Here is a 22,290-nt window from a genome sequence, read left to right as displayed (position 1 = left end):
CCAAACACACGTCTAATACGTGTTGTTCATGCGTAATTAGACGTCGACGTCTAATAAACGTTAGACATACTTTAAGACACGAGATTAGACGTGTGCGTCTAATGGACCCATGCGTCTAATAGACGTTCAGTTTTCATAGTAGTAAGAATAAGAAAAACTTCTAACTACGTGCTCATTAGACTAATCAAGGACAGCTGTCCCACGTGAGGAGATATCTGATTTTCCGGCTCAAACATTAAAACAGTCATCTCCTAATAACATGAAGACATGTGTGTCTTTCAAGTTAAGAGAGAATGACTAATATACCCTCAATATAATGATGACTCTTTGGAAAGGACGTCTAATATTAATTGATGGGCCATACCCCTAAGAAAAACGACGGTTATCCTATATGACTCTTGATAGTCTATATAAGGATATTTTTGCATGAAATTGAAAGCTTTTTCTCACTCAAGATTTCTAAGAACCCTAGATTTCTTTGCTTTTCTAGCTCAAAACCTTTATTAATCTTGTGTCTGTTCATATTCTACTGAAAATAGGAAACAAGAGAATCACGCTGGGTCACTATACTTTGCAGGTGAATTTTCCGTCGGTATATTCCTTCGATCAGCAAGAGGTGATCGATATGTTCAGAACCCTCGAGTATTCCGGTCTGGGAAAAAATTTGGGAGGACCTTTCATCTTCCACGAGAAGGAAGTGAGGGAGTTCTTCAAGTCTGCAACAATGGTGGGTGATTCCTTTGTAGCAACTGTAAATAGAACTGAAATTTCTTTCAACGAGGCGGTATATGCGGAGTTCTTTGAACTTCCATCAGAAGGGCATACGTTCAACCGACATCTGTCAGCGGCAGTGACGGAGGAAATGAAGATGGTCTTTTCTGCCGAGGGATCGACGATTCGACTTAATGGGAGCAAGAAGGCTCTCAAACCATAGTTCATTATGTTGAATGATGTGGTGGAGAAAGCGCTTCAAGGGAAGGCGGGGTCATTCAATCTCTACAATCAAGATCGGTTTGACTATATGTCTACAATCTCGAAGGGGATTCAGGTCAATTGGGCCTTAATGCTGTTCCAGAACCTCTACTTTTCAATTAACCAGGAGAACAAGGAGAGAATTAACTTTGCTGCTCAGATAAGTAGATTGTTGGAGCACTTAGGGGTTCCAATGGAGGATTCCGAACCAATCAACCCAACCAGGGTGTATACTGTCTTTATAGTCGCAAACATCCTAGTAAGTATGAAGAACAACAAAAATTCTGTTTCCGGAGCCTCGAGTCAACAGACAGCAAGAAGGTTTGTTACCCGATCTAAACATCCAACGACTTATGTCCTGTCTACAGGAGCCAAACGAACCAAGATTGTGAATGAGTCTGAGTTTAGCTATACCAGCCTTCAGAGCTCATCGAAGAAGGATTCTGGAACTGTTGACTCCAGAATTAGGCAAGGTCCACTCGAACTTGCATCTATTCCTATGACTCCTATGTCTCCACCAGCGAGCAATTTGAGAAAATCTTCAAGATCTTCCGTTTCGAATGCAAAGAAATCAAAGGCGCCCAGGGCGTCTAAATCGATGAAGGCTTCATCAAAGGTAACATCTCCTCCAACTCTGGCTGAAGTGCCTAAATTTAATTCTCTAGAAATGGAACAAGAAAAACTTGATGATATTCCTGTTGAGGAATCTTCTGCAGGGCCTGCTGTTGAGTCAGTTGGTCCAAATATTGAGAATTTTGACAGGGTTGTGTCTCCTGTTCGCCAATCTGATCAAGTAGTTGCTGGTGCTACAGAGTTCGTCCAACTAGAACAAGGTGCAGTTCTTACCCTTGTTGCTGGTGGTATTGCTGAAAAGGCTCCCTCTGTTTTTGTCAGAGAGCCTTCCGCCTCAAATCCTATTTCAAAAGATTCCATGGTAACCGGGAAGATCACTCGAGGCGAACTCCCTCATGGACTCTTCTAGAAACCACAATCTGCTCATGAATTGATGTGCTCCACAAGACAATCCTGTGGAATTGTATTTGGAGAACCAAGACCCTTTCCAAAATCTTTTTTGGTTATTGGAAAAGGGAAGGATGTTGTAACTGACGAAAATGAAGATGTGTCTGAAGCAACATGCATTGTTGACCTCATGATGAATCAAGCCAAAGCTATAGTTGATGAAAAGATAGAAATTTTTAACTCTTGGATCCAGAACAGATTGTCAATCCAGTATGATGAGGTCATCATGGGTTCAAGAATAAGTAGTCAATGGCGTAAGCTTGTATTCAATGAAAAGAAAAGCCTCAAATGGGCCAAAATTTGGAGGTTTCTGAAGATCTGAAGAGAAAAGATCTTGTAGAAGCCAATCCGATAGGAAGAGTTCTCTTTCCTATTCTTGAAGCCATAAAAGCAAATTTCAATCCAATTGAGAGAGGTTCTGAAGCGGAAGTGAATGCTTTAAAGAGATTGGACGAGATCATGGCTGACTATCTTTCTATAGTCACTCGGTATGTTGATGGAGCTAACTGCTCATGATCTAGCCCTTTTGGTAGTTCCTCCGATGAAGACGAACAAATGGACATCTTTGATGAACCTGCTGATACAGATAAGCAAGTTGTTGCTCTTCTTATAGAACTTGGAATTCTCTCTACAGAAGAAAGACGTTTACTGGCTCAACCTGTTATCGAGCAATATGAGGAACCTATTGAAGAGAATCCGTCCATGGAAGAAGAAGAAAATTATGTTCAAAAGACAGCTCTTGAAGAAATCATTGTTGAGGAGCACGTTCAAACTCCTAACATCAATATTCCCCTGTTCTGGGAGTAGAGGTTTCTCAAGTGAAGAAGGCTGATGTTGTTCAGCCAAATCCAGAATCGTATTACTCAAGGTGAGCTTATTAGAGAAAGAAGAGGTGACGGTAATACAACCAGCACCAGATCCAAACAAAAGCCAACCAATGATGAAAATCCAAGGCAAACTAAAAGAGGCGGAGGTCGCAGCGGTGGTGATCACGGAGGCCGAAGTAGTGGTGGTGCTCGTGGTGGCCGAAGTGTTGGAGTTGCTCGTGGTGGCAGAAGTGTTGGAGCCGCTCGTGGTGGAAGGAGTGATGGAACCGCTTGTGGTGGTCGCCCTCTTCCTCCTTATCGCAATATGCAAACCAGTCTAGAGATGACAGGTGAAGGGATGAGCCATGAAGGAACTCGTTTCCACATCGATCCTCGAGTGAAAAGGGAAGAACAATAATCTCCTTTCTCCTACTTTGTTAACTCTTGAACTCTGTTTCTTTAACTATGTTTTTGAATATTGGTTTTAGATAGTGGTTGTGTAAGATGGATGAACAAGTTTTACTCTGCATTTTATATGATGAATGCTTAACTTGTTATCTATGCAAAAGTTTTAACATCATCATCAAAAAGGGGTAAATTGTTGGGTCAAATTAATTTGTCTAAATGTCAAAGTAGTTTGACTATAGGAATTTTGATGATGAATGGTATAAAACTTAATCAATGCGTCTAATTATCTTTGGTGCAGGTGTATCGAAGTCAAACTTTATTAGACGTGGTATTAATGAGGTTCATTAGACCGATTTGGCATTAGATGCACGGAGTTAGACGTGCAGTCTAACTAGTTGAGTAAGACGTGCAGTCTAACTAGTTGAGTTAGACGTGCAGTCTAACACACGGAGTTAGACGTGTAGTCTAACACACGGAGTTAGACGTGCATTCTAACACACGGAGTTAGACGTGCAGTCTAACACACGGAGTTAGACGTGCAATCTAACACACGGAGTTACACGTGTAGTCTAACTAGTTGAATTAGACGTGGAGTCTAATGGAAAGAGAAAGTTAGATGTGCAGTCTAACTCCTTCAAACTAGTCTGAAGGGAACCGTAATTAGACGTGGAGTCTAATGGAATGTGAAAGTTAGACGTGTAGTCTAACTCCTTCAGACTAGTCTGAAGAGAACCGTAATTAGACGTGGAGTCTAATAGAATGTGAAAGTTAGACGTGTAGTCTAACTAGTGAAAGTTAGACGTGTAGTCTAACTCCTTTAGATTAGTCTGAAGTGAACTGTAATTAGACGTGAAGTCTAATCCCATTAGACCAGGTGGTCTAAAGGATCCTGTTATTAGACAAGGACGTCTGATTTCATTAGACGAGGTCGTCTAATTGAAATACGTCTAATGTCATGCTTAAGTAGTTGCTTGAAGCTAGCACCCGCCTACCCACGTTCCCTAGATGTACGCTACTCCTGCTCCATTTTCCAGTGAAGATCAGTACGACAGCCAGCTGCAACCAATCAACCAATGCCACGTAAGAGAATATTCTTCTCACTACCTGTTTTGCAGGTACATCCCTGAAGAATATTCGGCGCACTACCAGTTGTCTACGGCCACAATCCTTGTACTTAGAGTCTGATGTATACTATGGAGGCGTTCCAATGGAAGCTCGCCACGTGTCATTATGAAGATTCAATCGATAGTACTTGCTCCTTATTTAAAGAATCTCAAGGACAAAGGACGAACTGCCAAACAATTAATTGATCTATCGATACTCAGATTATTCTATCGAAATTGTCAACTTCTTTCTTGCTTTACTGTGTGTTAATTAAGACAGAGTTAGAATCAAAGCATCATTTTAGCTGAGTGATATTCTTCATCATATTGTAAGTTGAACAGAGTCTGTTCTGTTCACTAGTGAGCTATTCGTGCAAACTGTATTTGATTCAAAGCATATTATACTTTGCTCCGAACATCCATAAACAAAATATTGTGTTGTTTATTTCTGTCATCTTTTCATTATTGGTTCCCAGCTTCAAACCTAAGTAAACATTTCCGCGCTTGATTCTATCTAAAGTGTTTACAAGGGTTTGCGTAGAATAGAAAGTGATTTAAATCCTTAATAATATTTCTATCAAATCGTTTTCCTAAGCCTTCATCAATAGCCTTACCCCCGCCTCTATTGAATAAGCCGATCCTATCAGTAAATGTTTTATTCATTACAATGGAAATGTTTATTTGACCGCTTTTGATGCTAAAACAGATGAGGGATTCATGTTGGGATACTCCTTAGTAAGAAAGGCTTACAGAGTATACAACAATAGAACTCAAATAGTTGAGGAATCCCTCCATGTAGTCTTTGATGAACCTGTTGAGAGCAAATTCATTAATCCCATTGACCTTGATGACTGATTAGAAGCTACAAGTCTTGAGTCTGTAAATGAGAAGAAGCTCTGGATAAACTGATTTCATTGTCTGACCCTGTGGCTGATCCAGTTGAGATTCAACCAGACGTACAAACTCATGTTCAACAACATGTTGAGAGTAAAGACGTCGCAGAGTCACCCGTTCAGATGACCAATCCCTTTGGATCCAACTTCAGATTGAACAGGAATCATCCACCCTAATTGATCATCGGAAATCATTTATCTCCTCGAAAGACAAGACGTCAATTGATGGATGAAATGGCCAATTCTGCTTTTATTTCTCATATTGAACCCAAAAAAATTGGTGAAGCAGTAGTTGATATTGATTGGATAAATGCTATGCATGAGGAGTTAAACCAATTTGTGAGAAATAAAGTATGGCATCTGACTCCTAGACTGACTGACCAGTTAGTCATAGGAACAAGATGGGTCTTTAGAAATAAGTTTAGTGAAGATGGCTTAGTTATTAGAAACAAAGCCCGTTTAGTTGCTCAAGGATACAAACAAGAGGAAGGTATTGACTTTGATGAGTCTTTTGCACCTGTAGCAAGACTTGAGACAATTAGAATCTTCCTAGCATATGCATCATTTAAGAACTTCAAAGTTTTTCGATGTAAAGAGTACATTTTTAAATATTAAATTAAATGCTATGCATGAGAAGTTAAACCAATTTGTGAGAAATAAAGTATGGCATCTGACACCTAGACCGACTGACCAGTCAGTCATAGGAACAAGATGGGTCTTTAGAAATAAGCTTAGTGAAGATGGTTTAGTTATTAGAAACAAAGCCCGTTTAGTTGCTCAAGGATACAAACAAGAGGAAGGTATTGACTTTGATGAGTCTTTTGCACATGTAGCAAGACTTGAGGCAATTAGAATCTTCCTAGTATATGCATCATTTCAGAACTTCAAAGTTTTTCAAATGGATGTAAAGAGTACATTTTTAAATGGTAAATTAAATGAAGATGTCTATGTTGAACAACCCCCTGGTTTTGTAGATCACACTTCACCAAAGCCATGTATGGTCTAAAACAAGCTCCTATAGCTTGGTATGACACTTTAACTGAATTTATGTTTGATCATGTTTTTGTTATTGGAGCTGTGGATAAAACCTTGTTTAGATTCACTAAAAATTCTCACATCCTGCTTGTTCAAATATGTGTTTATGATATTATATTTGGCTCAATTAATCCCAAATTGTGTGAGAAATTTTCTAAGCTGATGTAGGACAGATTTGAAATGAGTATGATGGGAGAATTAACTTTCTTCTTGGGCTTCAAGTTCGTCAGATGGAGAAAAGAACTTTCATCAATCAGGCCAAGTATACCAAAGAACTGCTAAAGAAGTTTGGAATGAAAACTGTTCTACCGCTACCAATCCAATGAGCTTCTCTAGTAAATTGGATAAAGATGAAGGTGGACAAAGTGTGGATGTCACAGCCTATAGAGGACTTATTGGATCATTGCTCTATGTGACCGCTAGTAGACCAGATATTCAATTTGATATTGGTGTCTGTGGAAGATTTCAGGTTAATCCTAAACTCTCTCACTTTACAGCTGATAAACGCATTCTTAAATATTTAAAGGGAACTCAAAATGTGGGACTGTGGTATCCAAAGGATTCCAGTTTCATTTTGACCAGTTTCTCAGATGCAGATTATGCAAGATGCAAAATTGATAGAAAGAGCACAAGTGGAACTTGCCAGTTCCTTGGAGATCGTCTTATCTCATGGTTTAGCAAGAAGTAGACGTCGGTTGCCACGTCTATAGCTGAAGCAGAGTACCTCTCTGCTGGCAGTTGTTGCTCTCAACTTTTGTGGGTTCAACAACAGCTCAGGGACTATGGGATTGAAGCCGAAGAATCTCCAATTTTCTACGATAACACTAGTGCCATTGCAATCACCTATAATCAAGTTCTTCATTCTCGGACAAAGCATATCGAAATCAGGCATTATTTTATTCGATAATACGTCAATCAGAAGTAGATTCGTCTTGAATATATCTCTACAGATCAACAAACGACAGATATCTTCACGAACCCTTTACCCGAAGCTAAGTTTTCTCATTTTAGAAACATCTTAGGTCTTGTTGATCTTGATTGATGTTGTTACGTGCATAAATTGAGGGGGAACATGTTGTTCAAAATGTAAGTGAACAGACAAGAAGACAAAGGTCTTAATACGTCCAATAAACTAAAAGTTTAAGAAGTATAACTACTTAGACGTATGTCTACTCTAGCAGTTTTTATCTTCTTTCGGAAAATTATGTCTTGGTTTATAACATGTGTGGTTAGACGTAAACGTCTAATAGGCGTTAGACATTGTTATGTCTAGAGGAAATGGAATCTCACATCTAACCAGACACACGTGAAGCACGTGTTGTTTATGCACAATTAGACGCGTCGTCTAATAGACAGATTTTCCAAGTAGAAATGAAGAATGTGAAAATTAGAATAAAAGTCTAACTACTTGTGTACTTAGATTTTTAATTTTCTGGTTATTTGGACAGATGTCATCTGCATATGAATCTGTCCATGTATTTTTCCCGCCTAAAATGAATCAGTCACTTCTCAAATAAATTGAAGACAGGTGTCTCTCAATTTGTCAAGAGTGACTGACATTTTTGATAATATTTCCATTTATACGTCTAATATTAACTGCATGCTTTCATGATTAATATCAACAGTTGTGTTCCTAGGGAATAGGTCTATGACTCTTTGACAGTTGATATAATCATTAGACATTAACTACACGTTAGGTTCTTGATATTTAATGAAGGGCATTACTCAAATGGTTGAGTACTCCCAAATCTATATCTCTCTCTTTCTAGAATTTGAATCATCAAAATGACTTCCTTCTCTCCAAAATATCTGCAAGTAGATTTCCAGTTTGTGTATTCTACTCCAATCCGTGGAATGGTTCAAATGTTTGAATCATTAGAAGCCTCTAGGTTGAAGAAGTTTCTTCTCCCCCACTGCATCTATCACGAACAGATCATCCTTGAGTTCTTTGAAACCGCCATGTTTTACAACGACAAATATGTTTGCGGGATTGTTCTCGGTAGAATGATTTGCTTTGATGAAGATACATTTGGCATGTTCTTTCTTCTCCCAACCGTAGGAATCCATAAGTTTCCTCCCTCCCCTCTTGAAATCCGTCAGAGATGATGAATGTCTTCTCAGACGCAAACCTTCTAGTGAAGAATCACGGGAAGAGTAGCTTCTTGAAATTTGAGTTTGCCTTACTCAGCGACATCATGTCCAAATCCCTCCTTGCAAAGGATTCCTCCTACACATACTGCTCAAAAGTCTTTGAGATGATGGTGGCCATCACAAGGGGTGTTGCCATCAACTGGAAGAAAGTCCTCTTCGGGAACCTAGTAAGAATGCTCTGTTCTTGGAAGACAATCTTCGGTTTTGATAGTCCTCTTGGTGCATTTCTTTGATGTCTTCTCGATGAATCTGGTAATGGGTATCATTCATCCTCCAAAACCCTGAACAGCCAGAAAGTTGTTGATTATGTTCTTAGGGTAAAAAGGCTTAAATCGAAGAAAGGGGACAGAGGTGTCTACAACTCCGCTCTAACCGCAGTCTTATAGACTTATTTGGTTGTAGATTCGTCTTTCCTGATGATGTTAAAAAGGGGGAAGAGAGAAATAGAAAAAGGAGGAGGATAGGAATTATTCATGTTTTTGTTATTTTGAAAAGATGTTTTGTACTATTCTTGAAAAACATTCCCTGTTTTTATCTGGCATATTTATCTGTTAATGGTTTTAATTATGAACTTGTTTCTGAATATTGGTGGTTTTGAAAAGTTTTTATGTAAGATGGATGAACAAGTTTTACTTCTTATTTATATGATGAATGTTTAATTTGTTATCTATGCAAAGGTTTTAACATCATCATCAAAAAGAGGAAATTGTTGGGTCAAATTATTTTGACTAAGTATCAAAGTAGTTTGACTATTAGAATTTTGATGATGAATGTATATTAAACTCAATATATGCCGTCTAATTGTTTTTGGTGTAGGTGTATCGAAAACAGGTTACATTAGACTTAGTTACATCATGTTACATCATGTTATACTCAAGATAGATCAAAGATTAATAAACGTTTTAATAAAAAACCTTATGAAATCTATTATTGTAAAATTCCTTAAATTTTATATTTTAGGGTATTTGGATGTAAGTGTTTTATTAATAACAATGAAGAAAATCATTTGACTACTTTTGATGCTAAAGTAGATGCTGGTATAATGTTAGGCTATTCTTTAGTTAGTAAAGCTTATAGAGTGTTTAATAAACAAACTCTAACTATTGAAGAATCTACCCATATTGTGTTTGATAAATCTGTTGAAAGCAATTCTAACGAAGTCATTGAAGTTGCAAACAGGTTGGAAGCTGCTACTCTCTAATCTGATAGTGACGATGAAGCTTAGGTCATTAGAAGAAGCATGTCTGGTCACCCGGCTGAACCGGTTATTGCTTAACCAGACATCCCGACTATAAGTCAGCAGGCTGCTAACAGTCCGAATGTCGTAGAGCCAGCTGACCAGACGTCTGATCCCTTTAGGACCAAACATCAAATGGAACAGAAATCACCCACCTAAACAAATAATATGTAATCCAAATTCTCCTCATAGAACAAAAAACAATTATTGGATGAACTTACAAACTCTACTTTTATCTCTAAAATTGAGCCTAAGAAGATAAATGAAGCATTGATTGATCCAGATTGGATCAATGCTGTACAAGAGGAGTTGAATCAATTTGAAATAAATAAAGAGTGGCATCTGATTCCAAGATCGGTTGATCAATTGGTTATTGAAACTAGATGGGTTTTTGGAAATATTCTTAGTAAAGATGGCTTACTTGTGAGAAACAGAGCTAGATTAGTAGCTCAAGGCTATAGATAGGAGGAGGGAATTGACTTTGTTAGGATCGGGATCGCCCTTCAAGGACCGGGGTTCCGGTTAGAAGGGTGAACGCTTACAACAACACAAAAATACACACGGGTTGGTGATAGTCCGGTTAGAGACTAAAACCGCTTCTTAACACTACAAAAGTTGTCACAGACTCTTGAAACGGGTTCAAGGGCAGAAATGTCTATTTCAGCTTGAAGCAACACTCAATGTTTTATTTGGATGATATTTGTAAGGAGTCGGTTAGAGAGGAGAAATAGACAGGTTCGGTTTGGAGTAGGTGATAGTTCGGTTTAGAGTGAGTAAGCCGGAAATAAGGAAAATAACACAAGACAAGATTTTTTATGAATGTTCGGAGCAAACTCTCCTACGTCACCGCTTCTTCTCAGATGATGAGAAGGATTTTCACTAACTTGAATGTTACAACACTCACACAATGTCGAACGAGCCTTAATCACTACTCGTCGTTTACACCACTCACTATGATCTAATACAATAACTCAATACACATACACAACAACAATGCTTTCAAGAATTTCAACTACTGTTCAGAGTCGCGCATGAGATTTCCTTTTTACTATTTGTTGTTCGTTTCTTGCTTATTTGATCTGCCTCTAAATCCGCTTTTAATGAAGACCCTTCGTCTTCCTTTTATAGTGAAGGATATCCTAACGGTCATCTTTTTTCTCTCTCCGTTGGATTGGTCATCTGAAGCCATGTCGGTTCAGAGATATTGCGTACACGTTTAGTCTTTTTGACACTTGGCAAACATGCATGCACCGGTCAGGTTCTGATGACGTGAATGCTTGCATTTTGGACATATGGCAAACATGCATGCACCGGCCGCCTGATTCAGATTTTGCTTGGGATCTTGGATAAGCAGATCATCATTGTTTTTATAGCATGCTTCTGATCTGGATCTTATCTTCTTGTATATTTCCGAGAAATCTCTATTTCGTCATGTTACGCCATCTTCTCGGTTTCATCATTTTTCAAAGTTTCCCATTGATCTTTTCGTAATATGAGCCAGCTGGATTGGAAGGTTATTGTTAGCCAATCTGGTTAGGATATGTAAACTGGTTCCTCTTGATCATGACCAGATCATTTGGAGCCGGATCACTGCAGTATGTGTGCTTCAGCCGGTCTGATGCGGCTTGATCTGTACCTGCACATGGAAGTTCTTTAGCCGGTTTAAAATTAACTTACTTAATTTTTCTAACAGACTTTGAAGAGTCATTCGCCCTTATAGCTAGACTTGAAGCTATTTGAATCTTCCTAGCTTATGGCGCTTTTAAAAACTTTAAAGTTTATCAAATTGATGTTAAAAGTGCTTTTCTAAACGGTTTATTAAATGAAGATATGTATGTTGAACAATCGTCTGACTTTCAAAATCATTCTCTTCCTGATCATATTTTCAAACTAGACAAAACTTTATATGGTCTTAAGCAAGCTCCTAGAGCATGGTATGACACTTTGACTAAATTTTTATTTGATCATAATTTTATTATTGACATAGTTGATAAAACACTATTCAGATTTGTTAAAGATTCTCATATTTTACTTGTTCAAATTTATGTGGATGATATCATATTTGGGTCAACTAACCCAAAATTATGTGAGAAATTCTCTAAGTTGATGGAGGATAAATTTGAGATGAGTATGATGGGGAGCTGACGTTCTTCCTGGGTTTTCAAGTTCGTCAACTTGAAGATGGAATCTTTATCAATCAAGTGAAGTATACTAGGGAGTTGCTATAGAAATTCGGCATGGAGTACTGCTCAATTGCCTCTACACCCATGAACTCGTCTAGCAAGATGGACAAGGATGAAGACGGCCAGAGTGTCAGCATAACTGTTTATCGTGGAATCATCGGATCTTTGCTATATCTAACAGCTAGCTGGACAAATATCTTGTTTATTGTCGGCGTCTGTGGAAGATTTCAGGCTAATCCTAAACAATCTCATTACATAGTTGTTAAGTGTATTTTGAAATATCTTAAGGGAACTTAAAATGTTTGACTGTGGTATCTGAAGGATTCCAGTTTCAAGTTAATCAGTTACTCTGATGTAGAGTATGCAGGTTGCAAGATCGATCGGAAGAGCACTAGTGGAACTTGTCAGTTTCTTGGTGATGGTCTAATCTCTTGGTTTAGCAAGAAGTAAACGTATATCGCCACATCTACAGTAAAATCAGAATATATTGTCGCAAGCAGCTGCTGTGCTCAATAGTTGTGGATCCAACAGCAGTTAAGAGACTTTGGCATCCATGCAGACGAGTCTCCTATCTTCTACGACAATACTAGTACTATCGAGATCACATATAACCCGGTGTTGCACTCTCGAACAAAGCATATCGACATCCGTCATCATTTTATCCGAAATCATGTTGCTCATAAACATATTCACTTGGAATATGTGCCAACAGATCAGCAAGTGAGCGTCATCTTCACGAAGCCACTCCTTGAGACTAAGTTTTCTTACTTTAGAAATATTTTGGGTCTTTTATATCAAATTAATTTAATTTAGTGTGCACAAATTATGGGAGAAATTTGTTGATAAAGTGTGATAAAATAGACGTGTTAATACAGATGTCTCAAATTGTGAAGAAAAGAATATTCGTCTGAAGACATTGTATATCAGATGGGATGTGCTTAAGCAACTTGCAATTTAAGTATAGTCAGACACTAACATGTTAGGCAGACTTCTGCTGACACAGTTGTTGCTATAAGTCAGTAGATGCCTTCCAAACAGACATCTTATTTAGCTTAAATACAAGGTATACAGACAGCATAGTTAGACGTCTGTCTACAAGTGCTTTTCAAACGTCTTATCTTAAGCCGAGTGGGATAGTTGTATTAATTTTATTAATGCGTTGTCATTTTATCTTCCTTATTAAACAGTAAAATGGTCACATTTTAAATTAATTGGAAGGAAATATTTATTTGATCTTATCTTATAAATACCTTCAATAAAGAATAATATGATGATACGTGTCTTTCATTTCATTAAAATGTGACATACACGCCTGGAGGTTCATTACCACATGCATACTCCTTAATGATGTCTTTTATTTTCTTATTAATGATGTCTTTTATTGATGTCTTTTAATTTTTTAATTAATGACGTCTTTTAATGATGTCTTTTAAGACATGCATCCGTTAGATTCTATATAAAGGGTGTTATGCACGCTTAAGACGCCTCACTATTCCTTTGAATTCTCTAAACCCTAAAAGATCTTTGCCTTCTTTCCATAAAATCAGTCGCTTTCTTCTTCATCTAAGCTCTAAACCTTAAGATGTCTAAGATAATTTATTTCGCTCAAAACACAATATAGGTAGATTTCGAATCGGTGTATTCGTTAGAGCTGTCGGCGATGGTGGCGATGTTCAGAACTCTAAAGGCTTCCAGCCTCATGTAGTTCTTAGGCGGTCCTTTCATTCTTCACGAAATGGAGGTTCGTGAGTTATTTGCATCCACGAAGCTTGTCGAAGATTCCATTATAGCAACAGTGAAGGATGTTGAAATCTCTATCTCTGAAGATCTCTTTTCCCAGATACTTGGGCTTCCGACGAAAGGTCTTACTACTTTTGATGAGATTCCGACCGAGGATATCTCAGAAATATAATCCATCTTCTCTGATGTCTCTAGTCCTGTTAAGACTCATGGGCAGAAGAAATTTTTCAAAACGGAGGTTTGTCTCCTCAGCGATATTATATATAAGTCTCTCTAGGCGAGAGTAAGGTCATTTGACACCTACAACCAGAAGAGATTTGAGATCATGGTGTCCATATCGAAGGGGATGACTATCAACTGGTCGTCCATCCTATTCTCTACTCTGTGCCTGATGGTGTCTATGCTGAGAAGTAGAGTGTGGGCTTCTCAGTCCAACTCGGCATGGTTATTGAGCACATGCAGGTGCCCTTGGGCAAAGGCGTCCATATCAACGTTAGTGGGGTGATGACCAGCAACACCGTTAGAAACTACATCATTAGGATGAAGGTAACCAAAGAAACCAAGTCCACCTCATCCTCTCCGCAGTCGAGTGGTCAGTCAACCACTCAGTCTAAGCGCACTACTACCTCTGATCGTAAAACTCCAGCAAAGAGGATAAAGCAAACGGTGCAAGAGTGAACTGCGAGTTCAACCAGCTAGAAGTGCACTTCTATTAGAGAAACCCCTAAGGTTTCCTTCATAGCAAAAAAGGTCAGACGGACAGACTTTTCTATTGTAGAGTTGTCTCCCTTAGCATTCTCCATTTCACCTTCGGACGTAGCGCCTGCTGAGACATCTACTGTGAATCAACTTGAAAATCCAGCGTCTACCGAGGCTTCTGGCTAGACTGGTAATATTCTAGCAGTAGAAGACTCTTCTAAGGTATCCTCCCAACCTATCTTGGCCATAGAGTCTACTGTTGTTCCCGTTGTGGAACCATCTACTAAACCGGCTTTTGAGTCAGCTGGTCCTATTATTACTGATAATCATATTGAGGCCCCTACTAAAGAACTGTCCAATGATCCATTCGGTCCTGTAGCCGAGACATCAGTTGTTTAGTCTCGTATTGCATAATCAGATGCTGCCCCTCAGCCTGAAACTACTATCCCAATAGCAATAGTTCCTTTCTTTGGCTTTTCTCTAGAAACTATTTTGAGAGAAATTCGAGCTACACAGGGTATCGTCTTCAGGGAACATATCCCTTCTGCCAAGCCTGTTGAAGTTGCATGTAAGGGTAAAGAACCCTAGGTTGATGTTGATATTCCCGAATCTCTCTCGGAGGTGCAAAAATTACTTGACCTTATCATGGAGGAGGTTGAGTCTACTATCTTTTAGAGAATAGAAGCTTTCGACAAATGGTGCAGAATAAGACTCCATACAAAGTTCAATGATGTTATTCAAGGTGCTAATCTAAATAAGTAGTGGAAGGCGCTACTCAAATTGGAGAAATCGGTCCTCTATTGGACCCACACCAAGGATATTCATGAAGCTCTTAAGAGGGGATATCTCGCTGCTACAGTTGCCAGAGGGCGTGCTCTATTTCCAATCCTCAATCAAAGGGAAGTCAACTTCAACCCTTTGGAGAGAACGGATGAGGTAGACGGAAAATTTAACAGTCGTTTGCAATTAATTTTGGACTCCAACAACTAAACAGGTCTATGTTATCTTCATGGCACGAAGTCGTCCAAGATTGAAGAACTCCATAAGAAGGCATCCATTGCCGAGCTAAATAGCTCGGATGCTGAAGAGGAGCTAATATTCATTGAGAAATTGTAGCCTCCTTATTCTTAGTTTGTTGAGGAGATTCGTCTTCTAGATCTTCTCACTACTGATCAGTAGCAGCCTTCTTTGGATGAAGAGCATGCGGCTCTTCAAACTACTGAGTAGCAGTTGCTCCCTGTATCTAAAGAGCAGTAGAACCTTCCTTCTGTTGAGAAGGAGTTGTATCAAACTGTTGAGCAGTAGCAGCTCTCCTCCGTTGTTGAGGAGATTGTCTCAAAAGCTACTGAAAAGGAGCCCTCTTCTGCTCTTGAGTAGCTCATCCCGTTTGAGCAGAAGTCGCATACTGAGAAGGAGCCTTCCATGAATTCTCAGCTCCTGTCTTTAAGAAGACCTCTTCTGTTCAATCAATCTCATTAAACAAGGAGATGTCTGAAGAGAAGCGATCTTCTCCTTCTTCATCCAATAAATCCCGCTCTAATAAAACTCTCAGTTCTGAAGAGGTATCGGGATTTATTCGGGATCTGCGTGACGAAATTGAAGGTGCAAACAGCGTGTCTCGAGCTATGATTAATGTGGCTCGAGCCTCATCTCCAAATAAAGAACTAGAGCCATCTTCCATTCAAGTAAGCTTTCTTCCATTCCCTCTTCATCTATCCCTGTTGGTTTCCACATTGTCTCATTGTCCCCCAATTCTCCTAAAGAGTCCTTTCGGGGAACGATCAATCTCCGGAACTTCATTATAGAAGTTCTTGCACCTATGCAGTAGAGCATCAATTCAATATTTAGTAAGTTGTAGATTGTGGAAGTGCAAACTCCTCGAACGCAAATGTTGCTGCTGAGGTAGCCCTGGATTAAGAAAATTCAATTAAAGAGTTATTGAGGACTTCTGGTAAAGTATCGATGATCATTAATTAGTTGACCATAATGAAGACCACTCTTCTCAAGAACAACTTCGACCTCCACAATGAAACAAAGTCATCAATGGGTATGATCGGCCATAAGTTGCTCAAAATATCTAAATCCCTCAAGTAGCAGAAGTTGAGCGAATCAAAGATGTTAACGCAGTTGCTAGATGCTTCCAAACTAAAGAAGATGTTGTTGATGAAGCTGCTAAAGTTTCTGACCCTATTGTTGATAATGTTAAAAAGGGAGAGGTAGCAATCGAGGTGGAAAAGATGGTTGCGGTCAGGGCACTCATCCAAAAGGAAGGCAAACCAAGGAGGTCGAGGAGGTGGCCGAGGAGGAGGTCATGGTGCAGATCATGGAGGAGAACGACGAAGAAAAATCCGATGGTATAATCATATCTTCGGCGAAGGCGAAGACAATCAAAACAAACACTGAAGTTTCAAGAATTAAAAGGGGGAATCTCAAACTTTGTATATTTTATGTTTTTCATAATTATATAAATATATTATTTACCTTTTAATTACTTGTTCTTAACTTAATTTTAACTTAGTTTTAACATCATTAAAAAGGGGGAAATTGTTAGATTACGTTAAATAAAGAAAAAAAGATTTTAATTTATTTAAATAAACTTCAGTGAATAACTTTAAATCAATACGACATAGTTTTAATGATGTGTTCATGAACAAAACTAAGTTGTGTAAATTGTCTATGCACAGGTACAAGTCTGAAGAAGCGTGAGAAGATGTCTTTCTTCAACAGACGTTCTAGTCTAAAGAAGCGTGAGTAGATGTCTCACTTCATTAGACGCCTTAGTCCGAAGAAGCGCGAGTAAATGTCTCACTTCACTAGACGCCTTAGTTTGAAGAAGCGCGAGTAGACATCTCACTTCATTAGACGTGTTAGTCTGAAGAAGCACGAGTAGACGTCTCACTTCATCAGACGTGTTAGTCTGAAGAAGCGCGAGTAGACGTCTCACTTCATCAAACATGTTATTCTAAAGAAGCGCGAGTAGACGTCTCACTTCATCAAACGCCCTAGTCTGAAGAAGCGCAAGTAGACGTCTCACTTCATCAGACGCCTTAGTTTGAAGAAGCGCGAGTAGACGTCTCACTTCATCAAACGTCCTAGTCTGAAGAAGCGCGAGTAGACGTCTCACTTCATCAGACGCCTTAGTCTGAAGAAGTGCGAGTAGACGTCTCACTTCATCAGATGCCTTGGTCTGAAGAAGTGCGCGAGTAGACATCTCACTTTAACAGGCGCTCTGGTCTGAAGAAGTGTGTGAGCAGACGTCTCACTTCAATAGACGCTTTGGTCTAAAGAAGTGCGCGAGTAGACGTCTCACTTCAAAAGACGCTTTGGTCTGAAGAAGTGCGTGAGCATACGTCTCACTTCAACAGACGCTCTGGTCTAAAGAAGTGCGCGAGCAGTCGCCTTGCTTCAGCAGCCGTCTGAAGAAGCACGAGTACACGCCTTGCTTCAGCATCCATCTAAAGAAACTCCCCCTTATCTGCTCAGTTCATCATCATAGCGAACATCAGCGTTCGTTATCAGCCTGTCTTCCAAGTCAGCTCAATACGCTTAATTGCCAAGTATTCAACCATTTCTCCATCTTGTGTTGTACCTTCCAGTACACCCGTGCTACTGAATATTCCGCAGTACAATCCGGTACACCACGATCCAACGAATATATTCTTGTGTACGATTCCATACACTTGGCATACATCCATCAGAAAGCTGACACATATCCAAGAGACGAGTTCGACCGTTGCTACACTTCAATATAAAAGGTGATCAGAGTACAATGGTGAATCACTCCGCTCTTTGCTCTAGGTTCTCCAATCACTACACGAATTACGAATTGCTAAGCTCTGTGTTTACTTTCTCTAAGATCATCTTTTTAATTCACTAAGCTAAGTTGAGCGCTAATGTACTGTACCACCTGAGTGTATCATAAGTATTGTAAGTTGAATAAAGGTTGTTTGTTAAATAGAGTGATAACTAGGAGTTCGAAAACATGCAGTTGTTATGTCCTGTATTTCTGACTGGGTTTGTGTAATTTCTGTACGAATCGAAGCTTTCTAGTGAAAAGCCTTCTAGAAACGGAAGAATGGGTGACGTAGAAGTTTTATCTTTGACCATCCATAAAACTCCTTGTGTTATTTCATTTCTGCATCTTCCGTCTTGCATATGCCGCTTCAAATCGAGCAAGCATTTCTGCACTTAAATCCGTTAAGGAGTTTGTGAAGATTTGTGAAGAATAAAAATAGAATTTCATCTCTAACAGGATTAAAATCGAATTGAAAGTGATAAGTTGCACAGCAATATTCAAACCCCTTGCTATTGTTGTAGCCGATCCTAATAAAAATGTTCACAAAGTTACACCTACCTATCCTATATAGAATTCAATTGTCAAACATTTCATAGGGTTAATATTTCGATTTCTATTAATGTAGAGGATTTTTGGAATTAAGCTAATTTCATTAATAAATGAAAATGAGACTGTGAGAAAAATTAAATAAAATTCACACTAAATTCAAACGTGAATTAATGGTGAATTTAATCCAAAATATAATTAAATATTAATTATTTACTTAATATTTAATGTCTAATTAAAAAATTAAAGTAAAATGTTATGATAAACAGTCCATTTTTAATTGGTGTATCAATTTGTTAACTTGTGGACTTATTAAATAACTAGCATTGAATGTCTAGCATTGCATTTCAACAAATCAATGTATATGTAATGATGTTAATTAGTTAAAATTTAATTGAAAAAATAAATGTGCAATATTTATTTTATTGTTAATAAACGTTTGGATAATTTTATTTGAAGGTTTAATTCTCAGCAATATATACTCATTTCTTTATTCATTTCACTCGATCACATCATGTATATCATTCTCTCTTTAAGAATTCCAAGAGATTTTTCTCTCTACACTTTTCTTTGAACCCGGTGATAGTTCAGATAAATTGTCAAATTTGATTCGTAGTGATTACAGTATATAATCACTACTGGATTCGTTGTACCCCGAGAGACAGCCATCTGCGATTAACTACGACACAAACGAGAGACGATGAAATTGATTTAAGGGAAATGTGTCTAACACGTGCCTCAAATCAACCTTTCAATTTGGTGATTTCGTTTTACGTATATTTTATTTATTTGTTACATTATATGTATATATATTATTCTTTTAATTAAAGATAGATTTCTAACCATTTTATGACATCACACTTGATTACACTTGATTGTAGGTAAAATATTTCAAAATTATACATTTTAGTATCATCGTAGAAAAAGAAAAGGAAATCATTAATTTAAAATGTGATAATATTGAAAAATATAATAATGATGATAATAATAATAGAGAAGATGATATTGATAAAAAAAAAATGATAACGATGACTATTACATGGAAAACATAAATAATTTGTATCCATAACATACCCTGAAAAGGTTTTGAGAATATTAAATAATCATTATAATATTAGACATTTCTTATATGATCCGTTATAATTGCCTATTGTTTTAGGGAATATGATCTATGTTTTCATTATCCTTAAGCTTCAATCTATAAGACATTTATTGTACACAATGGAATAAACCATTTTCTTTGTATTTTGTAGATGATAAAACCATTTTTATTTTCTATTTAATTGCAAAATTCGTTTATATAAAATTACGCAAGAAAAACATATAAACATGTAACATCCACGAAAAAAATGAATAGAATGTGAAGCATCATAACAACTCCGATGATCATGAATTTCAGAAGATTTGCAAGCTGCACAATTCTTGTAATCCTTTTTGTATGACTTTCTTTCAAGACCTTTTCGGAAATAATTAGTATCGCTATGAATTTTGTAAAGTTATTTTTTGGAGTATGATTTTCTAATCATATGTCTTTCACAAAATCCTTTATTTGATTATCAATGTTCATTATTGAAGTATATAGGTTACTTGTCGTGATCAAATCTCTAGGAATATCAAACTTTCGAATCCAGCAATTTTTAAAGCCATTTTACATGACACTAAATGACTTTTAATTGAAACGAAATGATTTTTAACTCTCTTCATTTCAATTTTAAATCAATTTCAATTTTATTGTAAACTTGAGAGCTATTTGGAATTTTTTCTAATATTAAATAAAAGTTTTCAAGTTATACATGATTTTGCCTTCAAATAGAACATGTAGACCACAAACATTCAACATCTTTTCTAAACACTAAAAAAGAGAGAATCAACTCCCAACTAGTAGTTGGAAGGTTTTAAGTGGCTCAAACTGTACAAAATTATTTATATAATAGAAAAGCATATATGCTAAGTTGTCCATTACTAAATATATATGGAAGAAACTATGATTTTATGAAGATATTGTATCATCCGTTTTGTCTGCTAAGAAGTGGCAAAGAGCAGTGATATCATCCCTTTTAGAAGAAGGGAACTTCTGTCTCCACTTTGAAACCGCTGCGTTAACCACACACTCCGCAGCTTTCGCGCCTGTATCCGATGATGCCACTATCGTTGCAACTTCATCATTACTCATCACATCCCACACCTAAGAAATGTGAAATTGTTAAAAAAAAAATATCTAAACAACTAATACAGATTTAATTATAAGATGTTATATCATACCCCATCAGTGGCAAGAAAAAGGAAGTGATCCTTAGATGTCAAATGGTGAAAAGAAACCTCAGGGATGGAAATGATTCCGTGATTCTTTAGAAGAAGATCACCAAAGGATCTCGACATAGCTAGGCCGGGGCTGTCTTCATGAGGCAACCATACTCGATCGATATGCGGTTCATCTCTCAAAGCCAACACCCGCCCGTTGCTTCTCCTTATTCTGTCTCCTTCGGCTGGCATTTGCAACAAACATGCATGGTTTTAGTTACAATTAACATATCAATAGTTGTATGCCTTTAAATATTCCCCTTACTTGGAACACTAGGCTTTAGGTCAGTAGTAAGCTGTACCGCAGTCATTCCTCCATCATTGTTCATTGTCCCGAGAATTGCTCTTGAATCACCCAAATTCGCAATCAAAAGATGTTCACCCTGATCATAGATATCATCATAATATTCATCAGTCTCGTGTTGTTTAACTCAAATGAGAAAGATGACATTAAACAGAAGATCGTAAGTACCTTTCTTAGTACAACAACTGCTGTTGTTCCACTCAAAGAACAATCAAAATTGTCAAGAAGTTTGATCTCCTTGTCCATCACCCTGAAAGCACTCATACACGCCTCTTCCCACATCTTTATCTCGTTTACATGACTCGGGCTATTTTTGTTCTTCGCGAATTCCTTCTTCAGATTTAACATCAGTTTCAACAGGCGGTTTCTGACTAATTTGCTCACACGATGGCCATTCTTTCCATGCCCATCATACACAGCACAAAAGGTTACATCTTCTGTACCGTAACCCTTCACGTGTCATAGAAATATTGAATATAAAAGTTAGCCTTCTTTAATACAAACAAAAAAAGATCCCAAAAAGGACCAATTAACCAAGAAAGTTTACACTTACATGGAAGAGCACGGCTGCATCTTGGTTGACTCCCTTGTTGCCTTCAAGAGAAAAAAGAGATGAGATAGAGTTTGAGATGCCATAAGAAACCACATATTCTTGACAATCATCATCTTCAACATAAATCTCTGCAGATCCTCTAGAGATACAAAGTCCCATTTTGTTTATACAATGAATTGTTGAGTTTTTGGAATCCCACAATGAATGGTTGAAAGTCTCCTTATATAAGCTTTGAGAATCTCTCATTAGAAGATGTCCCATTAATTTGGATGTTGGAGTGGGACCCACCTGGATAAAGAAGAATATATATTTGCCTGCATAATTCCTATTTCTTTATTTAAGAAATGCCCCAAAGATTCAATTAAAGGGCATATGAGCTGTTATCATGTAGGCTAAGCAACTTGAATCTAAAAGTCTTCTCACCAAAAATAAAATAAAGAATCTGAAAGTCATAGGTTTGTTATCTCATTATTAATGGAAACAAAATTAATGTCCCCCTTAAACTTGTAGTCAATGACCAATTAATCATCCAAAGTTTTTTAA

General features: G+C 37.7%; 1 protein-coding gene across 1 annotated transcript; it reads right to left on the bottom strand.

The window, feature by feature from the left end:
* Positions 1-20,404: 20,404 nt before the first annotated feature.
* LOC124924529 (probable protein phosphatase 2C 72) lies at positions 20,405-21,906 on the bottom strand. The gene is made up of 5 exons (XM_047464554.1): positions 21,748-21,906; positions 21,363-21,644; positions 21,156-21,273; positions 20,852-21,075; positions 20,405-20,774 (listed from the first exon to the last, which is right to left on the bottom strand). The coding sequence occupies exons 1-5, from the start codon at positions 21,904-21,906 to the stop codon at positions 20,580-20,582; spliced, it is 978 nt and encodes a 325-aa protein (XP_047320510.1). The 3' UTR covers positions 20,405-20,579.
* Between the last annotated feature and the right edge of the window lie 384 nt (positions 21,907-22,290).

The sequence above is a fragment of the Impatiens glandulifera genome, chromosome 2, assembly GCF_907164915.1.
Source record: "Impatiens glandulifera chromosome 2, dImpGla2.1, whole genome shotgun sequence".
NCBI classification, from domain to species: Eukaryota; Viridiplantae; Streptophyta; class Magnoliopsida; order Ericales; family Balsaminaceae; genus Impatiens; species Impatiens glandulifera.
Note: the sequence above shows the minus strand (reverse complement) of the source record. Positions and strands in the feature narration are given on the sequence as shown.

Coding starts and splice junctions, on each gene's coding strand:
- LOC124924529 (XM_047464554.1), bottom strand. CDS start 21,906: ATGGGACTTTGTATCTCTAGAGGATCTGCAGAGATTTATGTTGAAGAT. Junction 21,274..21,362: donor CAGTTGTTGTACTAAGAAAG/GTACTTACGATC, acceptor ATCTATGATCAG/GGTGAACATCTTTTGATTGC. Junction 20,775..20,851: donor TTTTTCTTGCCACTGATGGG/GTATGATATAAC, acceptor CACATTTCTTAG/GTGTGGGATGTGATGAGTAA.